Source organism: Sarcophilus harrisii, chromosome 2 (genome assembly GCF_902635505.1).
Source record: "Sarcophilus harrisii chromosome 2, mSarHar1.11, whole genome shotgun sequence".
NCBI classification, from domain to species: Eukaryota; Metazoa; Chordata; class Mammalia; order Dasyuromorphia; family Dasyuridae; genus Sarcophilus; species Sarcophilus harrisii.
Window position 1 is genome coordinate 352,171,938 of NC_045427.1, and position 26,419 is coordinate 352,198,356.

At 37.9% G+C, this 26,419-nt stretch overlaps 1 protein-coding gene across 5 annotated transcripts in view; it reads right to left on the bottom strand.

The window, feature by feature from the left end:
* CEP170B (centrosomal protein 170B) overlaps positions 1-26,419 on the bottom strand; it is a 106,788-nt gene that overhangs the window by 39,153 nt on the left and 41,216 nt on the right. For all 5 annotated transcript variants that reach the window (XM_031953135.1, XM_031953131.1, XM_031953132.1 and 2 more), the window contains 4 exons: positions 21,900-21,978; positions 13,993-14,051; positions 10,556-10,694; positions 3,197-3,310 (listed from right to left, as the gene is read on the bottom strand). In XM_031953135.1, the coding sequence (XP_031808995.1) occupies positions 3,197-3,310; positions 10,556-10,694; positions 13,993-14,051; positions 21,900-21,978 (391 nt within the window). The remainder of the gene's footprint in view (positions 1-3,196; positions 3,311-10,555; positions 10,695-13,992; positions 14,052-21,899; positions 21,979-26,419) is intronic.

A 26,419-nucleotide genomic window follows, 5' to 3' on the forward strand; every position in this document is an offset into this window, starting at 1 on the left:
AATAACTTATGGTATATGAATGTAATGAATGTTCTAAGAAATGATGAGCAGGTTAGTTTCAGAAAAGCTTGGAAAGACTTGATTAAATGAATTGATACCAAGTGAAGTGAGCATAACCAAAAGGGAACATCGTACATAGCAACAAGATGTGATGATTAACTGTGATGGACTTGGCTTTTTTCATCAGTGAAGTGATTCAAGGCAATTCCAAAAGACTTGTGATAGAAAGAGATCATCCAGAGAGAGAATTATGGAGACGAAAGGTGTATCCAAGCATAGTATTTTCACCTTTTTGTAGTAGTGGTTTTTCTTGTGCAGAATGAGGAATATGGAAAAATGTTTAAAAGAATTGTACATATTTAACCTATATCAAATTGCTTGCTGTCTTGGGTGGGGGAGAAAAATTTGAAACACAATTTTGCAAAGTTTTAAAAAATGTTTTTGTAGACTGTACAAAAACCAGGATTTTACCCATAGGCTATTGTTTGCTGACACCTTCTGTAGGTCCTAGAACATGAAGGTTTTCTGTTTAGAAGGAAAATTATTGGATAAATGATGTTGAGGGTTTACTAAGACAATGAAGCAAGTAGATAAGTAGGTTCAGCACAGATTTCTGGAATACAGCAAATAGTCTCTAGAATCTGTTGGGATCTGAAAAACTCACTACCTTTCAGACCAAACTGGGAATGGCTTTCTCCTAATTTAGCTAAGTTGGTCTTCGGTTTACAGGGAAACAGGCCAGTACCCAAAGCTTTTCTGATTTGGTAAGACAGCTAGCTGACACTTATGCTCCCCATGGTATAGTCTTTGCACATCCAGAGTCATCTCCATACGATGATTAGATATTAAAGAAAGAAAAGTAGATGTTAAGTAAGTAATGTGACTATTATCTCTACTTTACAGATCAATAAACTAAAGGTCAAATAAATAAAGTTACTTACCCAGAATCATTCATCTAGTACTCATACTAGCAAGGACTAGCTCGATACCACACAGCTTTGCTGAACCTCTCATACTGCAATCATTCTCAGTTCCCAGTCAGCACTAGCCCTAGTGAGTGTTTGGAATCATCTGTATCCATCCATTTTCCCACCAGATATTCTACCTTCAAATTTGTATGCCATTTTATAGCTTTGAAAGCAGTTTTAATAACAACCCCTCATTTAAGTCTCATGACAGATTCTGAGAAGGATTCTGTGAAAAAGGCCGAGCACATAACAAAGCCCCCTTCTTTTCCAGAAAAAGAAACTGAGGCTTAAAGAATATGAATGTCCTCAAAATCACACAAAGCCACAGAACTAGAATGGAATCCATCTCTGAAGCCCATTTATCACAAGCAGTCTTGTCTCTGCTGCCCAAGTGCATGTCATCCGCAATAAATTTTTCTTCCTGGGTGTATTTCCTTTGGGACATGCCTTTCAACTCTGGGACATCTATCCAATTCTCCTATCCAATTCACCAGTCAGTAGGTGTTCATTAGGGCAAAGTAAATTACTTTAAGCAAGAGTATGAGTCAAACATAACCCTGAAAGTAAATGCCATCTCCCCCCCAAAAATCATCCAATGAACCTTAAAACTAAATGGTCTTTTCATAGCAGTATAGTAAAAAGAATACTAGTACTGCAGTAAAATTCCAGAGTTTGATTTCTGGCCCAGCCAGTTACTAGCTCTATGACCCTGAACAAATAATTTTGTCTAGCCCTCAGTTTCCTCATTTGTAAAATGGGCTTAACATTTGACAGCACTTCATGGGGGTGTTGTGAACTAGTCCTGAACTATAAGACTCTATTAACATAGGCTGAGATATGTGGTGCAATTTCAAGAATTTTAAATTATCTACAATCATGTGTTACCATTCTTATCTAGCAGAATGCATCAACTTCAACCTCTTCTGCTTGGCATCCAAGGACATTCACAACCTGATTTCTATGTGCTTTATAAGTTTTCTATGTTTAAGAAATGGGGACTATTATTTTTGTTATTGCTATTAGTCAAATTAGCATCCATTCCCATCATTTTAAAGATGAAGAACCTGAGGCTTTAAGAGGCTATTTAGGGATTACAAAGCTACTAAGAATCTACAGCAAGATTCAAACTTGGATCTTCCAAGCTCTATCCATCACACCACCTAATAAGAACCACAGAATTTCAGGCTTGGAAAGGGACCTTAGTAGCAACCTAATCCAGCCTAAATCTTGGCAGGAATCCTATCTACATTGTCCTCAATGAGTGCTCCTATAGCCTCTGCTTTTCGGCTTCAGAAACAGGGAAATCGCCACCTGTCTCCACTCTATCAAGACAGCTCACTTTGCTGCTAGACAGCTCTAATAGTCAGAAGGCTTTCTCTTTCGTGAACCCTCTATCAGTGGGTATGACTTTTACTTTCTTATATTTTTCTTTTCAATAGTATTTTATTATCTAATTACATGTATAGTTTACAATATTTATTCTTACAAGATCTGGAGTTCCAAAATTTTCCCCCCCTTCCTCTTTTTCTTCCCCCTACCCCAAAAGTGCAAGCAATCTGACATGAACATGAATAATCATTTTTAACATATTTCCATATTATTATGAGTGACACTTTCATGTGATAATCTTAGAATCTATAGAACAAAACAGCACCAAATCCAAACTCTCTTCATGGGATAGCCAAATTCTTGAAGACAGCTATCACACCCACCTCCCTGCCATGTCTCCTATGCTCTGTACAAAAGGCTCAGTTATTTAAACAATTCTCCTGTGTCCTGGATGCACTCCAGCCTGAAAATATTTGCCCTAAATATGGTCCCCGAACTAAATACAATACCCCAGCTGGGTCTGAGCCGGACAGAGAACAGTGGGACTATCACCTCACTCGTCCTGAACACTAAGGCTCTATTAACAAAGGCTGAGATGTGTGGCTCAGTTTCAAGAATTTTAAATTATCTTCAATTTTTGTATCACATGTCATTTCTCCTCTTTTGTGTCTGAGTCTATGAGTTTGTTAAGAATAGGAAATTTGTTTCTTCTTATGCCTATTTCAGACTTTTGAGATTCCTGAGGTCAGGGGTCTGTCTTCCCATATAAGCAGAATCAAACATAGAGCCAAGGGTGCTTGGTGCCCCAGCATCAGTTCTGTTGACTTGGTCTAGAGCTGGCCTCAGACCTGGGGACATGAGGCCAGTCCTAGGCACTGGTTCCTGGTCTAGACTTTTACCTGGATAATGGTCCTCCTGGTTCTGGTCATCTGGCCTGTCCAATTTGTTGCTGCCATCATCTTCCCCCCACCACGAAGGCTGCCCATATAGTGGCGTGCGGTAGGTCAATGGGTCTGGAAAGAGAAAAAGAAATTTCCATCACATTAATAGCTGAGTTCCAAAAGAAAGGTCAACATCCTCCCCAATATGGACAATGACATTTCCTGAAAGAAATCCTATTCATGAATCCTGGATATATATATTCAAAAGGGACTTTAGAAGTCATTTAGCTCTGGGGCAGCTAGGTGCAGTGGGTAAAGCACTAACCCTGAAGTCAGGAGTTCAAATCTGGTCTGAGACACTTAACATGTCCTAGCTGTGTGACCCTGGGCAAGTCACTTAACCCCAATTGCCTCAGGGGGAAAAAAAGTAATTTAGTTCAACCCATTAATCTTACAATTAAAGGAAGTGGAACCCCAGAGAAATGACAAAAACTTCTTAAAGTTATATAGGGAATAACAAACCAGGAAGGTAACCCCAATTTTCTGACTCCAAATCCTGGTACCTTCTCCCTTACAACATAGTTGCTTGAGCCCTAAAGTCCATATTGGGAAACCCAGAGCTCTGTAAATTATACAAGGAACCCCCACCTCCACCCCAATCCAAGGGCAGTGATAATGTCAACTGCAAGGTCTTAGCGTTGATACCAATTAAAAATAAAACTACAAAAAATTAGAGCACTTGAAAATTTGCCAAGTACTTTGAACATAACAAATCTGTGCATTAAGAAATAAGTAGTATCATTTTCCCCATTTTACAGAGGCTCCAATAGGTTAAAACATTTCCCCAGATACACACACTTAAGATTCTAAATTCTGGTCTTTCCTACTGCAAGTTCAAGGCTCTCTTTCCATGATGGTGCATTATATTTCATTTCATTCTCATTCTGTGAACATTAATTAAACCCAGGGATTAGATCATTGTCTTTTAACCAAAATACCAGATTTTCCAGTGCACTTTCATACCAGAAAATCTCCCAGATAAATGGGATTCTCACCTCCTCCATGAAGTCCTCCTGACTACTATAAACCAAATTAGGACTATACATCTAAAGCTGGAAGAGACCCATCTATCCCAAATCCCTCATTTATAGACTGCCCAAGTTTACATAGTAAGTAGCAGTTAGGATTCAGACTTATCACCTCCAAGTCCAAGCTCATTCCTCTTTTATCATCCCATTATTAAACCTTTCTAAATGTAGTATTTTTCCAAGGGTGACACAGTGGATGATAGGCACTTAATAAATACTTGCTTCCTTCCTTCCTTCTATAACCCTTATTTCTTCTGCACTTTTTGGGGCGTTTGAACCTGATTTCATTGGTTTAGATATACCTAGTGAGGACACTCTTTTTATATTAAAGCAAATCAGCAATACTCTCTGAGCCCTCTGGTCCTACAGAATTTCCTTGGGGCACTGAGACTTTCACAAGGTCCCATGACCTATGACAGAGGAGGGATTTGACCTCATGTCAGCCTGATTTCAAAGCTGGTTCTCTATCCTCTCATCTTGTAGGAATAGATAAATGCTGAGAGGTGGAATGAACCCCAATATAGCTAAAAAATACTGAAAACTCATCTCAAACTAAGATTTTCTGATGCAGTGATCTTTCTACTGTACTAATCTGTCTCCTGCCACCTATTTCATGTGATCTTTAAATATCTGATTATTTAAAAGTTGATATATGCTGTAACACACTAGTGGAAATCAATGACCAGAAGCATTCCACAAATAAAAATTAAAACATTTTAATGGGGTGAGAGAAAAGAATTAAGATAGGGAAGGGAGAAAGTGAGGAAGAGAAGGAAAAGAGAAAAGGAATAAAGAAAAGAAAGGAAGGGAGAGAGGAAAAGAGGGAGGAAGGGAAGGAAGAGAAAATGAAAGGAAGGAAGACAAAAGAAAGGAAGAAAGGAAAAGAGGAAAGAGAATGGAGGAAAGGAGAAGAAAGAAAAAAGGAAATTGAAGAAATTGAAAATTGAAAAAAGAAAATTAAAAGAAGGAAGGGAAGGAGAAAATAAAAGAAGGAAGGAAATATGGAAAGAAAAAAAAGAGAGAGACAGACCAACAGACTCACATCAACACATACAGAGAGAGTAAGAGAGCGAGAGAAAGCCACAGCAGCATCTAAAAATAGCACTTTCTTGGCCAAAAGGAATAGGATGGCTTTGAAAGCTTTAACTTTTCTCATAAAAGACAAAACCAAGCTGCATATAATAGATATTAGAAGTTTCATGCATATTCCTCTTTCCCCGTACTAGTATGTATATAGAAATTCCTATTTTATTTTCTATTTGCTAAATTCAGAATAAATTTGTGTATTTTAATTTCAATAAATATTGAGTATTTTAAAGATGTATCTGGTAAAAATCAGTTGAAAATCATTCAACCACTTTCTGCTGACTGGTTTTATTGCCTCAGATGATCTCATAACAATGTTTATTTAAAGTAGAAAATTAAATTGGTGATAAAATAAATGAATGAGCTGCCTTTCAGATGTACTTAGATGCGCTTATATTCTCCACTAGAGGGCACTGTGAACCCATATATTAAGGTAACAAATTCATGCCCTGCCTTTCAATATCTACCTTAAAACTGACCCAGAAACCTGGACGCACTTACAGGGTTCATAGGATTTAACAGCTAGAGAGGAATCTTAGAGAGGATATAGCTGAACTCACTCATTTCACAAAAGAGGAAATAGAGATCTAAAAAGTGATTTATTCAAAAGTCACATAAATAATTAGTGTCAGAGCTGGGATTTCAGTGGACTCCTAATCTTGTCCTTTTTCTACTCTACCATAACATCCTCCCTTATCCATCACCCCCTAATAAGTCACTCCCCAAATCACCACACTTCAACACTGAAATACCGGTTTACATTCTGCTCATGAACACATGTAGACTGGCAAAATCAGGTGCAGTAATAAGAGAACTGGGCTTAGAGGCACAAGCCATGAATTCAAGTCTACTGACTATGGGTAAGTCAAAGTTACTTTCTTTACCTGCCTCAGCTTTTCTTACCTGTAAAATGGAGTCAATATTATTTGTATTAACTCATAAGGTTATTGTGAGAAAAAGAGTTTTTCAGGTTTAAATACTACAGAAATTGGAGGTACTCATCATTAATTTTGGCAGCTATGTGGTACAGTGGATACAGCACTTAAATACGAAATCAGTAATAAGTGAGCTCAAAAAGTCAGAAATTTATAAGCTGTGTGATATTGTGTACATCATTTAACTTCTGTCTGCCTTTCTTTCCTCACCTGTAAAATGGGAATAATAATAGCATCTATTTCCCAGAGTTGTTAGTATCAAATACAATATTTGTAAAGTCCTTTTGCAAACCTTAAAGGACTATATAAATGCTAGCTAGCAATTATTCGTATTTTATAATCCTTAAGCTGAGGGAACACATACCCTGCCACATGAAAGCCAGCCAAGCTGAACTGTGGTAGACTTTATCTAAAATATTTTAGTTCCATAAGTTCTCTAGGACTACATTATAGATTCCTAGCCAATCCCTTCATCAATGAAATCATGATTTGGGACAAAAAGAAAAAAACACAGAAGATCAGTATCAGAAGGGTCCCAAGAATCCACATAAGTCCAACCCACTCATTTTCAATAGAAGAAATGGAGACCCAGAGAGAACAGGAGACGGACTAGCCCAAGATCATATTCAACAACATTTTTGAATACCTATAATGATGTAAAGGATTCTATAATATATCAACTGTTCTTCATAGATGGTAACGGTTCTTGGGAATATTTGTCTCTCCAGCTAGAAACATTTTCTTGCAATGAGAAGGAACTTCAGTATCTCCCTCTTTAAACAGTAATTCCTTAGAAAAGAATCCTATGTCAGTTTATACACAGTGAACAAGAAGGCTTTTTCCCAGGTCTCTCCTTTCCCTTAGGTTGGACCCAGTCCATAGGGTCAAAGAAATTTGAGGCTATCAGGGAAATCAGGCACAAAAGTGGAGACAAACTTACATGACTGATGCCGAGTGAAGTGAACAGAACCAAGAGAACATTGTACATAGCAACAACAAGATTATATGATGATCAACTGTGATGGCCTTGGTTCTTCTCACCACTACAGTGATTCAAGGCAATTCCAATAGACTTGGGATGGAAAATGCCATCACATCCAGAGAGAGAACTATGGAGACTGAATGCTGATTGAAGCATGGTATTTTCACTTTTATTGATGTTTGTTTGCTCTCTTTCCCATGTTTTTTCCCTTTTTGGTCTGATTTTTCTTGTACAACATGACAAATAAGGAAATACATTTAAAAGAACTGCACATATTTAACCTATATACAATTGCTTGCTATCTTGGGGAGGGAAGAGGCAAGGGACAAATGAATGCTGAAAATTATTTTTACATATAACTAGAAAAAAGTACTACCAAAAAAAAGTAGAGGCAGGAGAACCACAAACCTAGCTTGCCTTCTCTACTATCCTCCTCAGGCATCCTCAAATGACCAGGCTGCAGGAACATGTGTCAGAGCCAAGGCTAGGCTCAGTTTCACCTCAAACCCAAAATATTTCTGAGAAAAACTAGAAAAGGAAAAAGCTACCACAGGGATTATAAGAAGGTCCAATACTCAAGATACTGAATAGAGCCTTGGAAGTGGAAAACCATGAACAGAAAGAGATAGTGAAAAGAACAAGTAATTTATCGGCAATCAGAAAAATTTTGACTTTGCTACTTACTAGCTAACTTCAGCTTCCCCATCTACAAAATAAAGGGAAGCCATATGTGCAAAAATATTTATAGCAGCTTTTTGTGAAGCAAAGGACCGGAGACCATCAATAGAAGAATGGCTGAAAAATTTTGTTACATAAACGTAATCGAATACTATTGTACCAAACTGATGAAATGATGAAGAGGAGAAAATCTTCCCAGAGAAACCTGAGAAAATTTGTATAAACCGATACAGAGTGAAGTGAGCAAAACCAAGAGAGCAATTTATAAAACAACAACACTAAAGTCAAACAACTTAAATTTAAGAACTCTGAACAATTTAAGAACTCTGATCAACACAGTGACCAACCACAATGCCAGAGGACCAATAATGAAGCTACCCACCTCCTGACAGATAGGTGATGGACTCAAAATACAGAATAAAACAGTCATTTTTAGATGTGGTCAATTGGGGAAAATTTCTATCTTGATTATGTGTATTTGTTACAAGAATTGTTTTTTTTTATTTTCTTTTCAAGTGTGGATGGAAGAATGTAAGGGAAAAAATAAGTACTTGTTAATTGAAAAAAATGGGGGGAAATATACAAAATACATGTAATGTCAAAAAAGTAAAATAAGGGGAAAGTGAAGTAGATTATCTTCAAGACTTCATCTGGCCCCAAATCTTAGGGACAGCCAAGGATAAAGTTCCAGGCCTGGAAACAGGAACACTCTTCCCGAGTTCAAATCTGGCTTCAGACATTAACTAGTTGTGTGACTCTGAGCAAATTACTTAATCCTGCTTGCCTCAGTTTCCTCATCTGGAAAATGAGTTGGGAAAGGAATTTACTTAGAATGAGTCACAAATGAGGTCACAAAGATTGGACATGATTGAAAACAATTAAACAACCAAAACTAAACAACAACAAAAGTTCTCCACTATAGAAATAAAAGCTATTAATTATGGCACTGAGATGGGACCATGTATAGAACATTAACTCTAGAGATAAGGAAGCCCTGAATGCAACACCTTAAATACTTATTTGCTCTGCAACCTTGGGTGTCATTTAACCAATTTGCCTTGTTTTCTCATCTGTAAAATGGGGATAATAATAACACTATCTCCCAGGCAAGTTCCATGAGGACAAGGACTATCTTCTGCATTTTTGTATCCCTGGAATTTAGCTTGGTATTCTTGGTAGGTACTTAATAAATGTTTTCAAAGAATATATTCTTGTCACCCTCCAAAGCTGACACAACAGTCTAACAGCTTCTAGTGGAAATTAACAGATTTACAAAGCACAGTTCTCACAATAGGTACCAGAAGCATTATAATCTTTTTCTTACAGATGAGGAGATTGAGGTTAAGTGATGAATAACACACAATGGGGCCCATAACTTGTAATTTAATGCCGCTAACTGTTCTAGTAAGCTACCCAGAAGCCTGCAATCAGACAACACAACTGAACTAAGGAGCAGGGGCTAGGAGCTGAATGGCTTTTACTTTCTTGGAGAAACTGAGAGGTTAAAATTTAAAGAGTTATATAAATTTTAGATATTAATGTTATTTTAGTTTTTATAAACTTTTTGCTGGTATGTGGTTCTTTGTAACAAGTTTCTACAAGTCTATGAACTACTAGAAGGGCAGGATTTGGATCTTCTCCTCCTCTGCCTCTTCTAGACTAAAAACCCTGTAAACCAAGCATACTTTACTCATTTTATGACCTACTGCAACACCAAGAACAGGACCCCTACACCAAGTAGGTGATTTAATAAATATTTGTGGAATTGCAGTTGTATCAGATTCAACTGTTTCATTCCATTCCAACTTTTCCATTCACTTTCTGGTTCAAGATTATTATTTCTATTATTTCTAGGATCAAACACAAATTCCTTTGCTTGACATGTAAAGCCCTTTATCACTTCACTCTTACCTACCTTTCTGAGGTTATCATTCAGCATTGCCCTTCACCTATTCTGTAAAGTATGTTAGAGTCTTCATGCTTTCCCTCACATTGACTTTCCATCTCTCATCTCTAAGCTTTTGCAGAGGCATAAGACCTATTTCTCATATTTCCAATATGCTCCCTCTTCCCCTCTACCTCTTAGAATTCCTAACTTTCTTCCAAGCTCAGTTCAAGCTGAGTACTTCCCATAAAGCCTGTTTTGATCCCCCTTCAATTGCTAATGTCTCTCCCATCCAAAAGATTACCTAGTAGTTACTAGTATATATTTTATACATGTTGCTATGTGTACATATTGTCTTCCCCTAGAGAATATAAATTCCAATTTCATTTTTGTCTGTACCTCTAGCCTAGCACAGTGGCTGATGCTTAAGTAATATTTACTAGTTGATCCTTGTCCCAGGCTAGCTCAACTCCCCTCAAGAGAAAGGAGGAGATATATAGGGGAGAGACCCTCTTCTCTCTCATTCACCCCATTCCCTCCAGAGCCACATTAGAGACCATACCAAGGATCTTTCACAAACCTGACTCGGATACAAATCCATGTGGGCAGAAACAGCCTTGTATGTGTCTCTGAGCAAAGCATGCTTCTGGATAAAAATGTGTCTATGTCTGAGATGTGTGCTCCTCCCTGCTCTGCCTCATGCCACATCCCCGAGTATTTTACCTGTGATGGGTCTCCGGTCTCCCTTCTCTGGTTTGGCCTGTGGAGATTCAGAATAAGAACCAAGGTCTGGTGGGGGATCCCCTCGCTTCACGGTTGTGCCCTTAAAATTCATCTGGAGCTGGCTGGTGTATTTCTCATGCTGAAAGGCAAAGGTCAGAAAGCAAAAGTTAGGAAAATGAGCTTCAGTTCACCCCGATATGATGAAAAATATTAATTATTAAATATTAATTTTATTACTTATTAATAAATATTAATTTTATATTTAGGATTTTGCGATTTATGAAATGCTAGGGGCAGTGGAGAAGGGGAGAGGAGGAAACACCAACATCTTAACCAGGAGTCCTCAAACTTTTTAAATAGGGGGCCAGTTCACTGTCCCTCAGACTGTTGGAGGGCCGGGACTTTAACTATAGTAAAAACAAAAACTTTGTTTTGTGGGCCTTTAAATAAAGAAATTTCATATCCCTGGGTGAGGGGGATAATCGTCCTCAGCTGCTGCATCTGGCCCGAGGGCCGTAGTTTGAGGACCCCTGTGGTTTAAGCATTCCCACTCTAATGCTTTAAATTTTACAAAGCACTTCCCTCAAAAGAATAAAGCCCTTTTCTGACCACAATCCTAGTGTCAAAAGGGCAAAAATCCTTATCCCCATTTTACAGATGAGGCAATTGAGACTCAGAAAGAGGCTTGTCTAAGTCCACACAACAATAAATGGCAGAAGCTGATCTCCTAATTGCAGGGCTCTTCCAGTTTTGAGAAAACCAAGGACCATAGTGGTAATATGACTTGTCAGTCAGTACCGATAGCAATCAGCAGAGTGTAATGTTCTGCTTTGCTTTCTGGAGGTCTTGGGACCAGCTTTTATTTCTGCTGAGTAATCACCAGAGAATAGCCAGGGATAAAGTCCAAATTCTCTATTGTCTCCTTCACAGTCGGTCTCCTTGCCTGGGGCCCAGTTAGCTTTCTGGAGGCCCTTCAGACCTTCCTTGGTCTCAGTGGGGGAAGCAGGAGGACAGGCTAGCCACCACGAGGCTGATGAAGATGGAATGTCTCTGTTCGAGATCTTGAGCTCTAGCCGCCAATCCTGACTTCTCCCAGTTTGTTCTAGTCCTCCACTTGGCTGAGTTTGTCCTAGTTTATATGCTCATTACCTTATACTGAGTATAAACCAATCATTATATCACTAGGGAAGTCATACTGAACTAGAGAAATCACATGCTAAACTAGATAACCATTATATTATTAATTCCACTGAGACACCTTGTTTAAATCAATCATGCTGAGCCTTAAGTATCCTGCCCTATATGCATGGGCAATTCAGCAGTGACAACTGCAAAACTTTTTGGTCCAATTTTTCCCCTCCTTCCCCCTACCCCCTCCTCCAGAAGGCAGGTAGACCAATACATGTTAAATACAATATATGTATACATGTCCATACAGTGATTTTGCTGCACAAGAAAAATCTGACTTCGAAATAAGGTACAATTAATCTGTGAAGGAAATCAAAAATGCAGGTGGACATAAATAGAGGGATTGGGAATTCTATGTAGTGGTTCATACTCATTTCTCAGAGTTCTTTAGCTGGGTGTAGCTGGTTTAATTCATTACTGCTCTATTGGAACTGATTTGGTTCATCTCATTGCTGGAGAGGGCCAGGTCCATCAGAATTGATCATATAGTACTGTTGTTGAAGTATATAATGATCTCCTGGAAGGCCAGCCTTTAAATCTTGTCCTGAGCCCTTTGTCAAACAGAGGGGCAGGGAGCACAGGAGAAATAGGCTGTTTTATAACTGGAGTGAATGAAGAATGGATGAGTGATTTTTAGTCAATCACTTAGCCAATCAATTAATGAAGAGCTGGCAGAGACCTTAGCAACTGTCTAGTCCAAATCCCACCTTGACCTCATTTTTACAGAGGGGGAAGCTAGGTTCAGAGGAGGAAAAGCAGCTTCTCTTTCTGTAAAATGGGGTCAAGGTGTGTAAAGCCACACCCCATTTAGTACATTTTCAACTACAACACACTGCTGCTTTCTTATGTTTATTTATGCTTTAGAAACAAGATATTAATTTTTAATAATAGCATTTTTGGTTTTTTTATAAAAGCTTTTTATTTTCAAAATAAATGCAAATATAGTTTTCAACATTCATTCTTGTAAATGTTTGTGTTCCAAATTTTTATCCTTCCTTCTCCCTACCCCTCTAGACAGCAAGCCATCCAATATAATTAAACGTGCAATTCTTTTAAACATATTTCCATATTTATCATGCTGTGCAAAAAAAAAAAATCAAATCAAAAAGGAAAAAAATGAGAAAGAAAAAAGAAGAAAAAAAGCATTTCTCAGTTTTATAATCTATCAATACATGCAGCCTGATACTTGAGAGAGGAAATGCTATTTATCAGATGTGTGGCCTTAAGCAAGCTTATTCCCTCTCATTCTACCTAAATTTCTTCCTTCATAAAATTAGGAAATTTTATATATGATATCTAAAGTCCCTTTCCAAATCTCAATCCTATAATCATTGAAGGGGGAATTATTTCCCCTACTATAACACTTGGCATTTTGTCAGGATTAAAATAACAGAAGTGAAAACATACCATATAGTTATTGGTGAGAGGAGAGTTTAGAATTCAAAGATGCATCATCATTCATTCAAAAAGTCACATTTTAGAATCTGACTCCAGAAAGAGGAGGGGCAAGAGAGCCAGGAATTTCCAAGGAAATTAGAATTTAGAAATTAGAAGAAACCATCTGGTCCAATCTCCATTTTACAGCTAGTGAAACTGAGGTCCAGAATAAATACCTTCCTGCCAGTGTAGGAGAAAGACCATTGGATTTGAAGTCAGCTCTGGATCTCAGTTGTAAACTACTCTTATGACTTTGGACAAGTCACATTCCCCATCTCAGTTTTGGTTTCCTACTCTGTATAATGGGGCAAAAAGGGGTTGAACTAGATGATCTCTGAAATTTCTTTCAGCTCAAAATCCCATTATCTTATACAAATGTTTGTAGCCACTTACTAGAAGGAGGAGCTTGGGAAAATCCCTTTTCCAACTCAATTATGTACCCATTAATAAGGGGATTGGATTACATGATTGCTAAGGTTCCTTTCAAATCTAAATCCTATATATTAAAATAAATGGAGCATGAGGAAAGGGCTTTACAGCCTACACTATCTTCCTTACCTCTAGTCTCAACAGAGGCTTACAAGCCTGGGAGAAAAACAGGACAGGAATTATTATCCTTATTTTACAGATGGAGAGACAGACCCATTTACAAAGAGAAATTTGCCCGAGGTCAAGAGTGAGTCAGTGGCAGAAACAAGAACTCTATGTCTGAGAAGATAGACTTTGCTGATTGCCTTGTGAAGGACTAAAAGAAAGGTGAATGTTGGTCCTGTGCCACAAGGCACTGTCCATCCCTCCAGAAGGTGACTTACCTTCAGAGCCTCTTCAGGGACCTTGTGTTGGACGTGTTCTAACACGTACAGGTTAGAATGTAGACAAAAGCATTAAGGAAAGTACAGTGAGGGGGCCTGTCCAGGGGAAGACCTACAAACACAAAGCCAAAGCACCTGGAGGACTGGATTTTATTCACCCTGAGGGTGCAAAGGAAAAAAGACAAATTAGATTTATGGAACCATCAAGGTTTGCAAAGTACGTTCTTCACATCCTAGCTATCCTAGGAAGTAAAGAGCACAAATTGTTGTTTCTTGTTTTTACGGACTCAGAGAGTCTGCCCAAAACCACACAGTCACACAACCAGGACTGAGTTCTATTACCTCACCAAATCTGCCAATAAACTCTTTTATCAAAAAAAAGCAGCATTAGCTCGGGGTCTTATTGGGGTAAACAACTCAGACCCAATAGTCCTCACCCATCTCCTCACAGCAGTAATTTCCTATTACCAACAAAATAAAATACATATTCCTTAGTTTGCCTTTCAAGGTTTTCCAAACCTGACTTTAACCCCCATTTCCAGCATTATTTCATACAAATTCTCACAGATTCTGATTCAGCCAAATACTCGCCTCCATTTCTCAGTCTCATCTTGACCTCTCCTACTTCCATTCAATCAAATCCATCCCCATTTCCTGGAATCATCACCTTTAAAGCTCAGCTCAGATGCCATTTCATCTCTGAAGCCTTCCCTGTTTCTCCCTCCATTCTCTACCTAGTAAAAACAACTTTCTCTTTCTCAAATTTTCCAAGAGCATATCTCTGGATTTCTCTTTACATTATATTCACTTCCCCAGTCCTCTATTCAACAGTAAGATCCTAGAGGAGTGAGATAGGTATTTTGGTATTTTTCATATTTGGATCCCTGAAGGAAGCATAGAGTTTTGCCAAATAATAGTACTTAACATGTTTTTAAATTGAATTGTTAGGTGGCAGAATAATAGATCTAAAGCTAGGAGACTTCAGAAAGAGTCTAGTCCAAATCCTTCCTTTTACAAATTCTAGTTAACTGAACTTAACTAGAGATGCATACAAATAGAAGCCAATACCTCAACTTCTGCTCAGATGTTGGGAGCTCAAGAGGGATTTTTCTCTAAAACCAATTCCCCAAAGCTGGAAAAGAGGAAACCGAGTAGACCTTAGGGGTCATCCTATTGCCCCCTACCCTTAAAATTAGAAAATTTTTAAAAATTTTCTATAGTATTTTATTTTTATTTTTTTATATTTATTTTTCCAAATACATGTAAAGACAGTTTTCAACATTCGTTTTTGTAAAACTGCATCACAATTTTTTTCTCTCTCCCCCCTACTTCTTCCCTCCCCAAAACTGTAAAATAATCTGATATAGATTAAATATATACAATTCTTTTAAACATATTTTTATATTTGTCATTTTGGGCATGAAAAATCAGACCAAAAGGGAAAAGAACATGAAAAAAAAAAAAAAAAGGTGAAGATACTATGCTTCAATCCATATTCAGTCTCCATAGTTCTATCTCTGGATGCAGATGGTATTTTGCATCCCAAATTTATTAAAATTGCCTTGAATCATCACATTGTTGATAGGAACCATGTCCATCACAGTTATTATCACATAATCTTGTTGTCACTGTGCATTATGTTCTCTTGGTTCTGCTCATTTCATTTAACATTAGTTCATATAAGTCTTTCCTGTCTTCTCTAAAATCAGCCTTCTTATCATTTCTTATAGAATAATAATATTCCACTACATCTCACAACATGAGTTAATTATTGTTAGCTATGATTCTGGGCAAGTCACTTAACTCAATGGAGCACAGTTTCCTGGGTCAGCTGGACTTAGTGGACTTATAGGTCACTTTGAACCCTAAATCTATGACCTTTGAGATTTCATCCTGCTACTTTAAAGGCCCTATATGCAGAGTCTTATTTCTGTAGCCACTGCTTTCTCAGTTTCTGACTGACCAAAGCAAGACTGAGGCTGAGGAGAAGAGGTGAAGGGAAGGAACTTAGTTCGATGGGGATGGTTCCCAAGCATTTTTACACCACTCTAGCCCCATCACCCATGTTGATATTTTTCCCTTATCTTCTCACTTTCTGGACCTAGAGTCCAGGTAGTACTTAATAGTTCCCAACCTATATCTTAATCATGAGTCCTTCTTCTTCCAGACTATAAGCAATGCAAAGACTGAGTCTACTCTTTCTCCCTTCCCATAGAATCAGACTCTCAGATTTGGAAGGGACTTCACAAGTCCATTAGTTTACACCATTCCTGAAAAAATGAAATGTTTAATAAGCTTCTAGTGTATTCCAGGCATCTCAGCTCAAAGCTATCTCAAGGAGCTTATGTTCCATAGGCAGAAGCAATATATGCAAAAACATATTGAAATAAATACAAAAGGTGAAAAATTTTTTTGGAGGGGCAAATAGAGAATCAGAAAAAGCTTCTCACAGGAGGGAGCATCTTGGGTGAGTGCTAAATGAAACAAAGGGCTTTAAGAGGAATAATGAGAAGGGAGAACATTTAAAGCATGGAGAATCTCCTCTCAAAATCTTTAACAAACAAGTAGTGATCCATTCTACAGTTGAAAATTTCCAGAAGCAGAGGAGCCTCACTTCCTCAGGCAGCCCATTCTACTTGTGGACAGTTACAATCAAGAATTTTTCCTTTACATCAAACTCTCTGAATTTTTTGCTTTTTTCCTAGCTCCAGGCTTTGCTCCTTAGAGCCAAAAAGAACAAAATTAATTCCTCCTCCTCCATCACACCCCTTCAAATACTGAAACACTCCCAGTTCCTTTAATAGATATTTATATTACATATTCTTTAGTCTCCTCAATATTCAGAACAGTGTCCTTTAGACATGTTAAAAATTGGTAAAGCCCTTCCTAAAACATGGTACCCAGAACTGAACATCCTACTTCAATAACTTTAAAGGACACTTTTCTCATGCTATCTATAATGCCTTTTTTATAGAATCAAGGAAAGAATTGTCTTTCTTAGATAATATGTCATATAGACTCATTTGCTTTCCATTTAGAAGATCTTCTTGTCACAAATTTGCCTAAATATTCTTCCCTCATCCTATATCTGTAAAGTTTATTGTTTGAACCCAAGTGAAAGACTTTATATTTATTCTAATTACATTTCATCTTCCTCTACCAAATCTTCCTGTGAAACCTCACCATAGCATGAAGGTGATACCAGACCCTTTGGGGCTATGTCAGCAGGATTTATGTTCTGTGATGTTCTAACCAGACTGAAAAGATTTTGAATATAGTCTCAGCAAAAAAGTTTATCTTTTATTCAAGAACCTCCTGACAAGGAAGTTAGCTTCTGATTAATAAATTATTTGGCAATGGCAATTCATGACAAAAAGAAAAATACAAAATAATAATAATAATTATAGTTAACATTTATATAGAATTTACTATGTGTCAGGCACTCAAATACTTTATAATTTATTATCTCATTTCTTCATCACAACAACCTTGGGAAGTAGATACTATCATTATCCCCATTTTACAAATGAAGAAATTCAGGCAAAATGGAGATCAACTGACTTGCTCAAGCCCTCAGTTTTATATAGCCCCTTTCTGCAGAGGTAAAGTAATGAAAAAAGAAAGGCAGAAGATCCTAAGAACCCCAGTTTTTAAACTGCTTATTAAAAAAAAAACTGTTGGTCCTCTAAATGCAAGATCTTTATCCAAAGATCAACAGATTGACATATGATCAGAAAACTCAAATTACCTCAACATCCATAGTCTCAGAAATAAAACAAAGCAAAAGTCAGAAGGAAATTTCAGCTACAAGGAATGATGACTAACAGGTTTTCCTTGAAAAGGAAAACAAAATAATTGACTGAAGGGGTTCTGCTGTCTGCCCAAAGTCAAGAATCATAGTCCCCTGGAACATTTGGTCAACTTGTCTTATTGTGCTTGTAATGAATACAAACAAAAAGACCGCCACTAAAGATAGCTGAAGCTGATGTGATAGCATCTGTTGTAGTGGCTGAAGAGGTACAGAAAATCTTTAAACATCTGACACATATCAAGTTTGCAGATATTTTGATATTCATGATTTCAATGTGGCAGGAAGCACAAGGAAGAAATGTGAACAGTATGCTGAAAAACATGGTTCAGATTTGAGAATGAAGAGGTCAAAAATTTATAGATGATCTAAAAAAGGACTAGAAAGTTCAGGATATAGTAAGCAACAAAGATCAGCAACCCCTCCTCCCAAAAAAAAAAAAATGAAACCTATGATCTTATGCTACCATTTGTTCATAAGAATGACTCCAATCTATGATCTTCTATGAGAATCATGTCAGACCATTGACTAGTTAAAACAAAAATCAAAGTCAGCATCAAATTAGAAAGACAAAGACAAGGAAATGCTGAAGATAAATGTGATAATTTCAACATGACCTATTTAAAAGAAGCCACTGATGCTAGAAAAAATGCTAAATGAAAAAAGGCAAAGGTGTCACCTTTAATTATCACTATTATCTGGAAAAGTTTTAAATAATATAAAGCAATCTTCAGAATAAGTAGACCTACAATACCTAGACACCACTTCATCTGAGTGATGTAGTAGCCAATGGCACCATCAGTTTAAAATATATAAAATATAAACTCATCTGCAAAATAACACAAAAATTTTTAATTAAAAAAAAACCACAAAAAGACATGGAAAGGTTTTGGGCACTCTCACCTCATAAAATAAAAGAGAAATGGAACTTAGTTTGAAACATAACTGATGCACATCATCCCATGAGCCTGCTTAGCTGAAATCGGCAGAATAGAAAGATAGAAAGGAAACCAATTTGCCAATGTTTCTATTTTCATCATGAATGACAGAGGAAACACTACATTTGGACCCTGAAATTTCAGTCCCTGATATGTTATCTTGGGAAGTCGAAATGACCTTTGAGGACAAAGTCTGAAACAATGGGTAGGCCCCAGCAAGTACAAACCAAGAGAATATATGTGTTCATGTTAACACAATTCTGAAAGCATGGAAGAAGCATTTTATAGACAGACTAGGAAGGAGAAGATAACCAAAAAATGGTGGCACAGGAATAAGCCAAATATTATTATTAGCCCATGATTTTATTATCCCAAAAATGCGATTGAGAAAATATCAATAACTACCAACCCTTTTCTCATTTTGATCAAAGCAGATAAAAATATAAGAATGAAATTAGGAAGACTGTTTTGTCCTAAAGATCATGTGTTCATTGACTAAAAGGTGCAAAGAATACAAGATTCCATTGTCTTTATTAATTGCTGATTGCCAAAAAAGCATTTGACTAGGTAATATAAAACATCACATTAAAAATTCTCCTCCAATTAAGATCAGAATATGTTAGGGGAAAAACATTGGTTCTGGAGTCAGAGGTCATGGATTTAAATCTAGCCTTTACTATCTGGTATGCCTGAGCTTCACAACCTCCCTGGACTTCAGTTTCCTTACATATAAAATTAGGGAGTTGGACTAGACGGCCTCAATAGTCCCTTTCACTTCAGGATCTATAATCAAACAAAATTTCTTGTTTGATAAATATCATCACAAAGGTGTCTCTGTTCCATGACCCCAGACTGCGTTTGAAAAATTGAGTAGTTTTGGAAGGCAATCCCAAAGTGTTCTATGGCATAAATCCCTAACTTTTTAACTCAAATTTTTATTTCTAGAAATGCTGCATGGCTACAAATCTTCAAAAATCTCTTATTTCTAAATAATCAAAGCTACCAGTGCCCCAGATGGCAATGAAGAAACACATGATTAGTTCAAGTAGGATTCTGCATATTTCTAATGGTAATCACATGCAAGTAGTTTGTGTTTGTTTTTGAGGCAGTTGGGGTTAAGTGACTTGCCCGGGGTCACACAGCTAGGAAGCATTTAAGTGTCTGCACTCAGGTCCTCCTGAATTCAGGGCCAGAGTGCCACCCACTGTGCCATCTGGCTGCCCCAACCACATACAACTGAGGAAGTATAATTGGTGATCTCAAAAAAGTTCCCAAGGAACATACCATGACCTCGTTTTCAGAGAGCTCATAGCCTGAGAGTAGGGAGGTGGCAGAGATGTGAATCAAAAGATAGTTAATTTATTGCATAATGTTCAATTTGCCATGAAAAACTTAAAAGGTTAAAATAATGGGCCAAATCTAATAATGTGAAATGCTTTCTTCAGAAGATTGAGGTAGGCTCCCTAGGTATATGGATCCCAGGAGGTGTGCTGGCCAGGTCATGAGAACAAGGGGTAGCCCAAGAACCACAAAGGTGAGCAAGCAGACTTAAAGAAAGTCTTCCAAGCATGTCAATTTTTTCTGCAGAAGAGATGGAGGGAAGCAGCAACCCCTGTGAAGAGGGGACCTGACACCTGGCCACTATCAAGACCAGTTATCAAATAACTTCCACTTTTAGGGCTGGTAGGCCAGTGTCATTATGGCAGCAAGGAACCGTGAGAGTAAGACAAGAGGAGGCATGTACCAGGCAGCTCCCATCATCACCAGCACCTCAACCTCTCCCTTCCCTGGAACTCTGATGATCCTCCCCTGCGTTCAAATGCCTTGAGAACTACAGTGTCCTCCAGATTACTAACCTTGCTGTCAGCCATAGCTACCATTTGTTATTGTTGCTGTTCAGTAATTCAGTCACATTCAACTCTTCATGATTCCATAGCACGCTAGATTCTTCTATCTTCCACTGTTTCTCAAAATTGTTCATGGTTTCCATGACACTATTTATCCATCTCATCCTTTGCTTCCCCCTTTCCCTTTCCCTTCAATCTTTCCCACAGCTATCATAAAGGGGAGTCATGCTTATATAGATGAAACCCATCATCACCCCCCCCCCCCCATCCACTATCCTCAAGCATTAGAAATCTTTCCATCTGCCCCACTGGAATCCTCCCAAATCCTTCTCACTGCCATTAGCCTTACTTCTAGCCTGACTTACCTTTCTTTGTGTATGTTCATTGCTTCACATGGGGTTTTACATATCATAATACTTAAATAAGTGCTTTTTTATTCATCCATTCATTCAACAACTATGAGACAATACTGACAAAATTCACAAAGGATGAGGAACATGGGTTGGTTGTGATCTGCATCTGCTGGGGAGACTACATTGAGGACCCTAGACCTATAGAAGAAAACATTTAACTTTATTAAATTTGAGCTATTTCACATCTCCAATGCTTTACTCCCCCCACTCCCAGGTTTTGGTCTGCTCCTCTTCTATTAATCTCCCAGATGACGAAGGCAAGACCTCAATCTCCTCACCTGACTCTCCCACAGAGTAACTACCAAACACAAGGCTGAATGAGAATCAATAAATTGTTAATGTATTCACTATTTATGTAAATAAATTGATACAATAAGGACATTGAGAGAAATGATGGGTGGAAAAAAATCTAGCTGTGATCCCAATGCAAACAAAATACTCCTCCTCCTAAAGGACAGAAAAGTAGTTAGATAGCACCTTCACATAGTGATGATCTTCCTGACTTTCCACTTATCAACCACAGTTTCTAGCCCGAGGGGTATATACACTAAACCACTTATACTTTCTTCACCTTGTCCCTCTTGGGACCAACAGTCAATGAAAGATGTTTATTTAGATGTCAGGAACCCAGAAATAGGTCTTCTCTCTTGGAGACTGAGTGGTCTGGGTAGAGAAGAACACATGACCTTGGCCTAATTATCACTTCCCTCTATAGAATGAGTTATAAGCACACCATCACACTGCTACATCAGTGGATGTCACCTGACAGACTTCCAAGTGCAACTCTGCAAAACCAGAAAAAGTCTGGCTCTCAGGGAAATGAGAGACAGGAAGAAACAGACGGGGTGGGAAAAAATAGGGAAACCCCAGGAAGACCCAAACCACACCAAAAAAAGGATATCGTAGCCAAAGCGGATAACATCGTTGAGTTTCAGAGTGACATATTTCTGGTCAGGAATGCGCACATCATTCACAAATGTCTGTGTGGAGAAAGGAGATATAGGATTAGACTTTTACCCCATAAAGAATTATCCCAGGTAGGCTAATGTTCAATTGTAGGCAGATAATGCCTCTCAAGACCATGCTGAACTTTCTTTCCACCTCTCTCTCCTTATCATTCCTGATCTCCTGGAATAAAAACATGTCAAAGCTGGTTGGCAAGCTCACAGCAAACAGGAGAAATTGTGTGAATAATGACTGGAATTCTCCAGTAACTAGAGGTTTACAAAGTGCTTTTTCACAATGGTCCTGAATGACAGAACAAAGTATAAGGGGCCCCGTTTAAATGATGAGAAAACTGAAGCCCAAAGACAGAAAGTGATTTGTGATTTGCCCAAGGATATATAGGTTTTAAATATGCCAATCAGAAATCAAACCCAGGTCTTTGCTAATTCAAATTCAGATTGGCCTCAGAATTCTTTTGGAAAATTCCACATAAAGAATTGTTGCCAAAAATTTATACAGTAACACTCTAGGATCTCCAGAAACCTTGGGCTATGAGCCACAGTGAAAATTTCCCAGTCTGAAGACTATTCTTTCTAAGCAACAAGACATTTAAAATTATTTTAAATTACTCAGAACGAAAAACTTTCAAAAATATACCTTACATGTCCCTGACAACCTTAAAGAAAGGTCACTGGACAATGTCTAATTTTTTTCCTTATTGACATGAGGTCATCAATAAAAATATAAAACAACTATTATCTTTGAAATGTCACTTCCTCTCTCTGAGCCTCAGGGTCTCCATATATAAAAATGGTGACAAGGGACTATTATGAGGAAGGGCACTTAGCTTTGTGTAAAGCATTAAACTCAGAGAAGGACACAGTGATGCTTTCTGAGGTGACTGAGATTTGTTCCTGCTTGTCCCTGCACCAAATGGCCCCAGACAGATGGATTGTCTCTCTTTGGGGGGAAAAATGATAACTCATTTAGAATTTATATCTCAAGCAGGCAGGAAGTACCATGATTACTCAGATTTTACTAGCTATCAGCATGGGAGCTTTGATCTTCTCTGTTTCCAACCCCTGCAGTTTGCCCTTTCTTGGATAGCTGAGAGGCCTGTCCCCATTTTGCAGACTCATACTGATGCCTAACTCAGCTTAGACACTATTTCAACTTAGCCTACTGAAACTAAGAGCTCCTAAACTCAAAGGATGTACCAGGCTCAGCCTCCTCAGAAATTACAGACATAAATTTATAGGCATAAAATTATAGGTATATATTTTATCATCCTTTTTAAAATTCACATATATTTAGCTCTTCATCCTCATAACTACCCAGCAAGTTGAATATAATTGTTAATACCATCCCTTTTAAAGATGAGGTACAGGGAAAAGAAAATTGGCTTTAGAGTTTAAGAACCTGGATTCAAGTTGCAATTCTCTTACTATCGGTATGATATTGGACAAGTCACTTAACTGTATCTGTAAATTCATCTGTAAAATAAGTGGTTTGGTCTAGATGAGAGGTTCTTAACCACATTTGCTTTCTTAACATTCAGATAATTATTTTTCAGTAGACTTGGTTTCCTTTATAATCCTAAGTATTTTATTTTATACATTTAAAAGCATTTTTGTGAGAAAGGAGTCCATCCATAGACTTTACCAGGCTGTGAGAGATGTCTATAACACACAAAAAGATGAAAAATCCTTGGACTAGATAAACCATAAAGGAAGCAACCTTCCAACTTTGAGCTTATATACAATACAACTAAGCTATTCAAGCTTTACAAGTCACTAAGATTTTGGGGACATCCTGTATAATGCATAGTGAGATCCACATTGTCACAGAACCCGATCTGGAACTTGGGTCTTCTGACTCTGGCATCCTTTTCTCTATACTCCACTACTTCCTTGAACATATTCTGATTCTGTAAAAATTCAGAAATAATAAGTTAAAGGCTACAAGATATTCATTCAATTACCCCTGATCTAGTTATTGTGGTTATCGTTTAGTCATGTCTGACTTTTCATGATCCTATTTGGGGTTTTCTTGGCAAAGGTACTAGAATAGTTTGCCATTTCCTTCTCTAGCTCTTTTTCCCCCCTGAGGCAATTGAGGTTAAGTGACTTGCTCAAGGTCACACAGCTAGGAAATGTTAAGTGTCTGAGACCAGATTTGTACTCCTGACTTCAGGGCTGGTGCTCTATCCACTGCACCACCTAGCAGCTCCTCCAGATTAGGAAACTGAGGCAACGGTTATATGACTTGCCCAGAGTTACACAGCTAGTGTTTGAACTCAGGTCTTCCTATTTCCAGACCCAGCATTCAGTCCACTGTACCACTTGCTGCCCTGGCTAGGGGATATTATATGTATTTGTTCATAATCTTTAGAAAAGAAACTGGGATGGTAGGAAGATGAGGGCTGTTAAGGACAAGTGTGAAGTTTTCATTCACATTTAAGTGTGAAAGGGTAGGTTGATTCTCCAAAAGCCCCCATAGCTGTGAATCATAACACACTTGAAGGATTTGCAAATCAGCCTTTACTGACACAGATGTTGCTTGTGCTTGGGAATAAAATAAATTGGAGGCAAGAGGGAAGAGGAGAGAGGTCAGACAAGGCAACTGCTTCTCAGTCTCCTTGTATCATTATCATCCTCTCACATGAAGGGATCCATTCTGCTGGTCTGAGTTGGATCCCCGAAGCCACTTGCAGGTGGTTCCCATAACATCCAGCAGCCACTAGCAGGTTGCTCCCATAAAATAGGGGGCAAGTGACTTTGACATTTATTTTTATTTAAGGTTCAAGAAAAGCATTAAAAAGGTAAAGCTTTGACATTTATTGAAATATAATTGTGTGCAAGTCACTTTCTTTTTCCTTTGCCTCAGTTTCCTCATCTCTGAAATAAGGATAGTATTTGAAGAGTCACCTCTTTCATATAACAGCCCTCTCAATATTTGAAGGTAGCTACCAAATTCTTCCTGAATCTTATTGCCATCATGTTAAACACACCCAGTTTCTTGAACCAATCCTCATATACAATGGACTCAAATATGCAAATTATGCATACATTTTGAAAATAAAAAGACTTTAATAAAAAAAAGAAAAAGAAAGACATATAATGGACTTTTTTATCTTTGTTGCTTTGATATTCTCCAGCTTGTCAATGTTTTTCTTAAACAATAACACCCAGAAGTGAGCATGGTAGACCAGGTGAGGTCTCAGGAGGGCAGAGTACAGTGGGAGCATAAGCTCTCTCAGTAAGTCTAGGAAGGCTTCCCTAGTGCAGGCTCCAAATGCCATTTTGGTGGTCTCATGCAGACTCATGTTGGGCTTGCAGGTCTCTAAAAAAATCAGATATTTTTTCAAAACAGCTCCTGTCTATCTTCTATTTGCAAAATGAGGTTTTTTTGTACCCAGGTGCAAGATTTTTATATTTATTCCTATTGAATTTCATTTTATTAGATCCAGTTCAGAGATTTAACCATGTGGTCTAATCCTTTTGAATACAGACTTCTTATCATCTAGTGTACTGGTTAGTTATTCCTCTCAGTTTAGTGTCATCTGCAAATCTAATTCATTTTCATTCAAGTCACTGATAAACTATTAGGGAAAGTCTGAGAGGGACATAGATCCAGAAAACTCCCAGGCAAGAGAAGGAAAAAGTCACTTATAATCCACCTTCTCATTCTCCCCATTTCAATCTCATCTATGGACAAAAGTTCTTAAATCTAGCCCAAATAGTTCCTGCTTCAGATTAAACACCTTTTCCTCTGCTACCTGTAGAATAGTGGAACACCCTTTTCCCATCTCAACTCAAAAGGAATCACAGGTCACTCTTTAAAGGCTTGTAGTCCCAGAGCTCTTTCTATTGACTGATTCCTTGGCCTAATGATATGCCCTCAAGAAATTTCCCTTTACCTTTTTGTTAAAGTGGACTTTTATTACAGCTCCACTCCAAGTGGAGGTCTCTAATAGAATTCTTAGCTGAATTCTTTACATTGACAAAATCATCATAACCCTACAGTTACTGTATCCAATCAAAAAGCCAACTTGTAATATCACCTCTGAGGTGATATTTCCTTTATAAAAGACCTGCTCATAGACACCCCCCAACTCTTATTAGGGTGCTAAATTCCTTTTAGGGTTAACTTCCAGTCAATGGCTTAATCTCCCATTTGTCCTGCCTTAATGGAGGCTCCCCCCTTAAATGAAGACCCTTATTAATTGATAAAAACAAACAAACAGCCACCACCACAACAAAAACCCACCTTTCCTTTGTAAAAACCTTATAGATTGTACCTGACCTTAGCAACATAATAAAATCTTTGCCTCTTAATTTTAAAAAGAAAGAAAGGAGGGAGGGAGGGAGGGAGGAAGAAGGAAGGGAAGAAGGGAGAGAAGAAGGGAAGGAGGGGGAGAGAGGAAAAAGAATAAGCCCATTTTCTTCATAGAATTAGTCTTGCCTGAAGATAGAA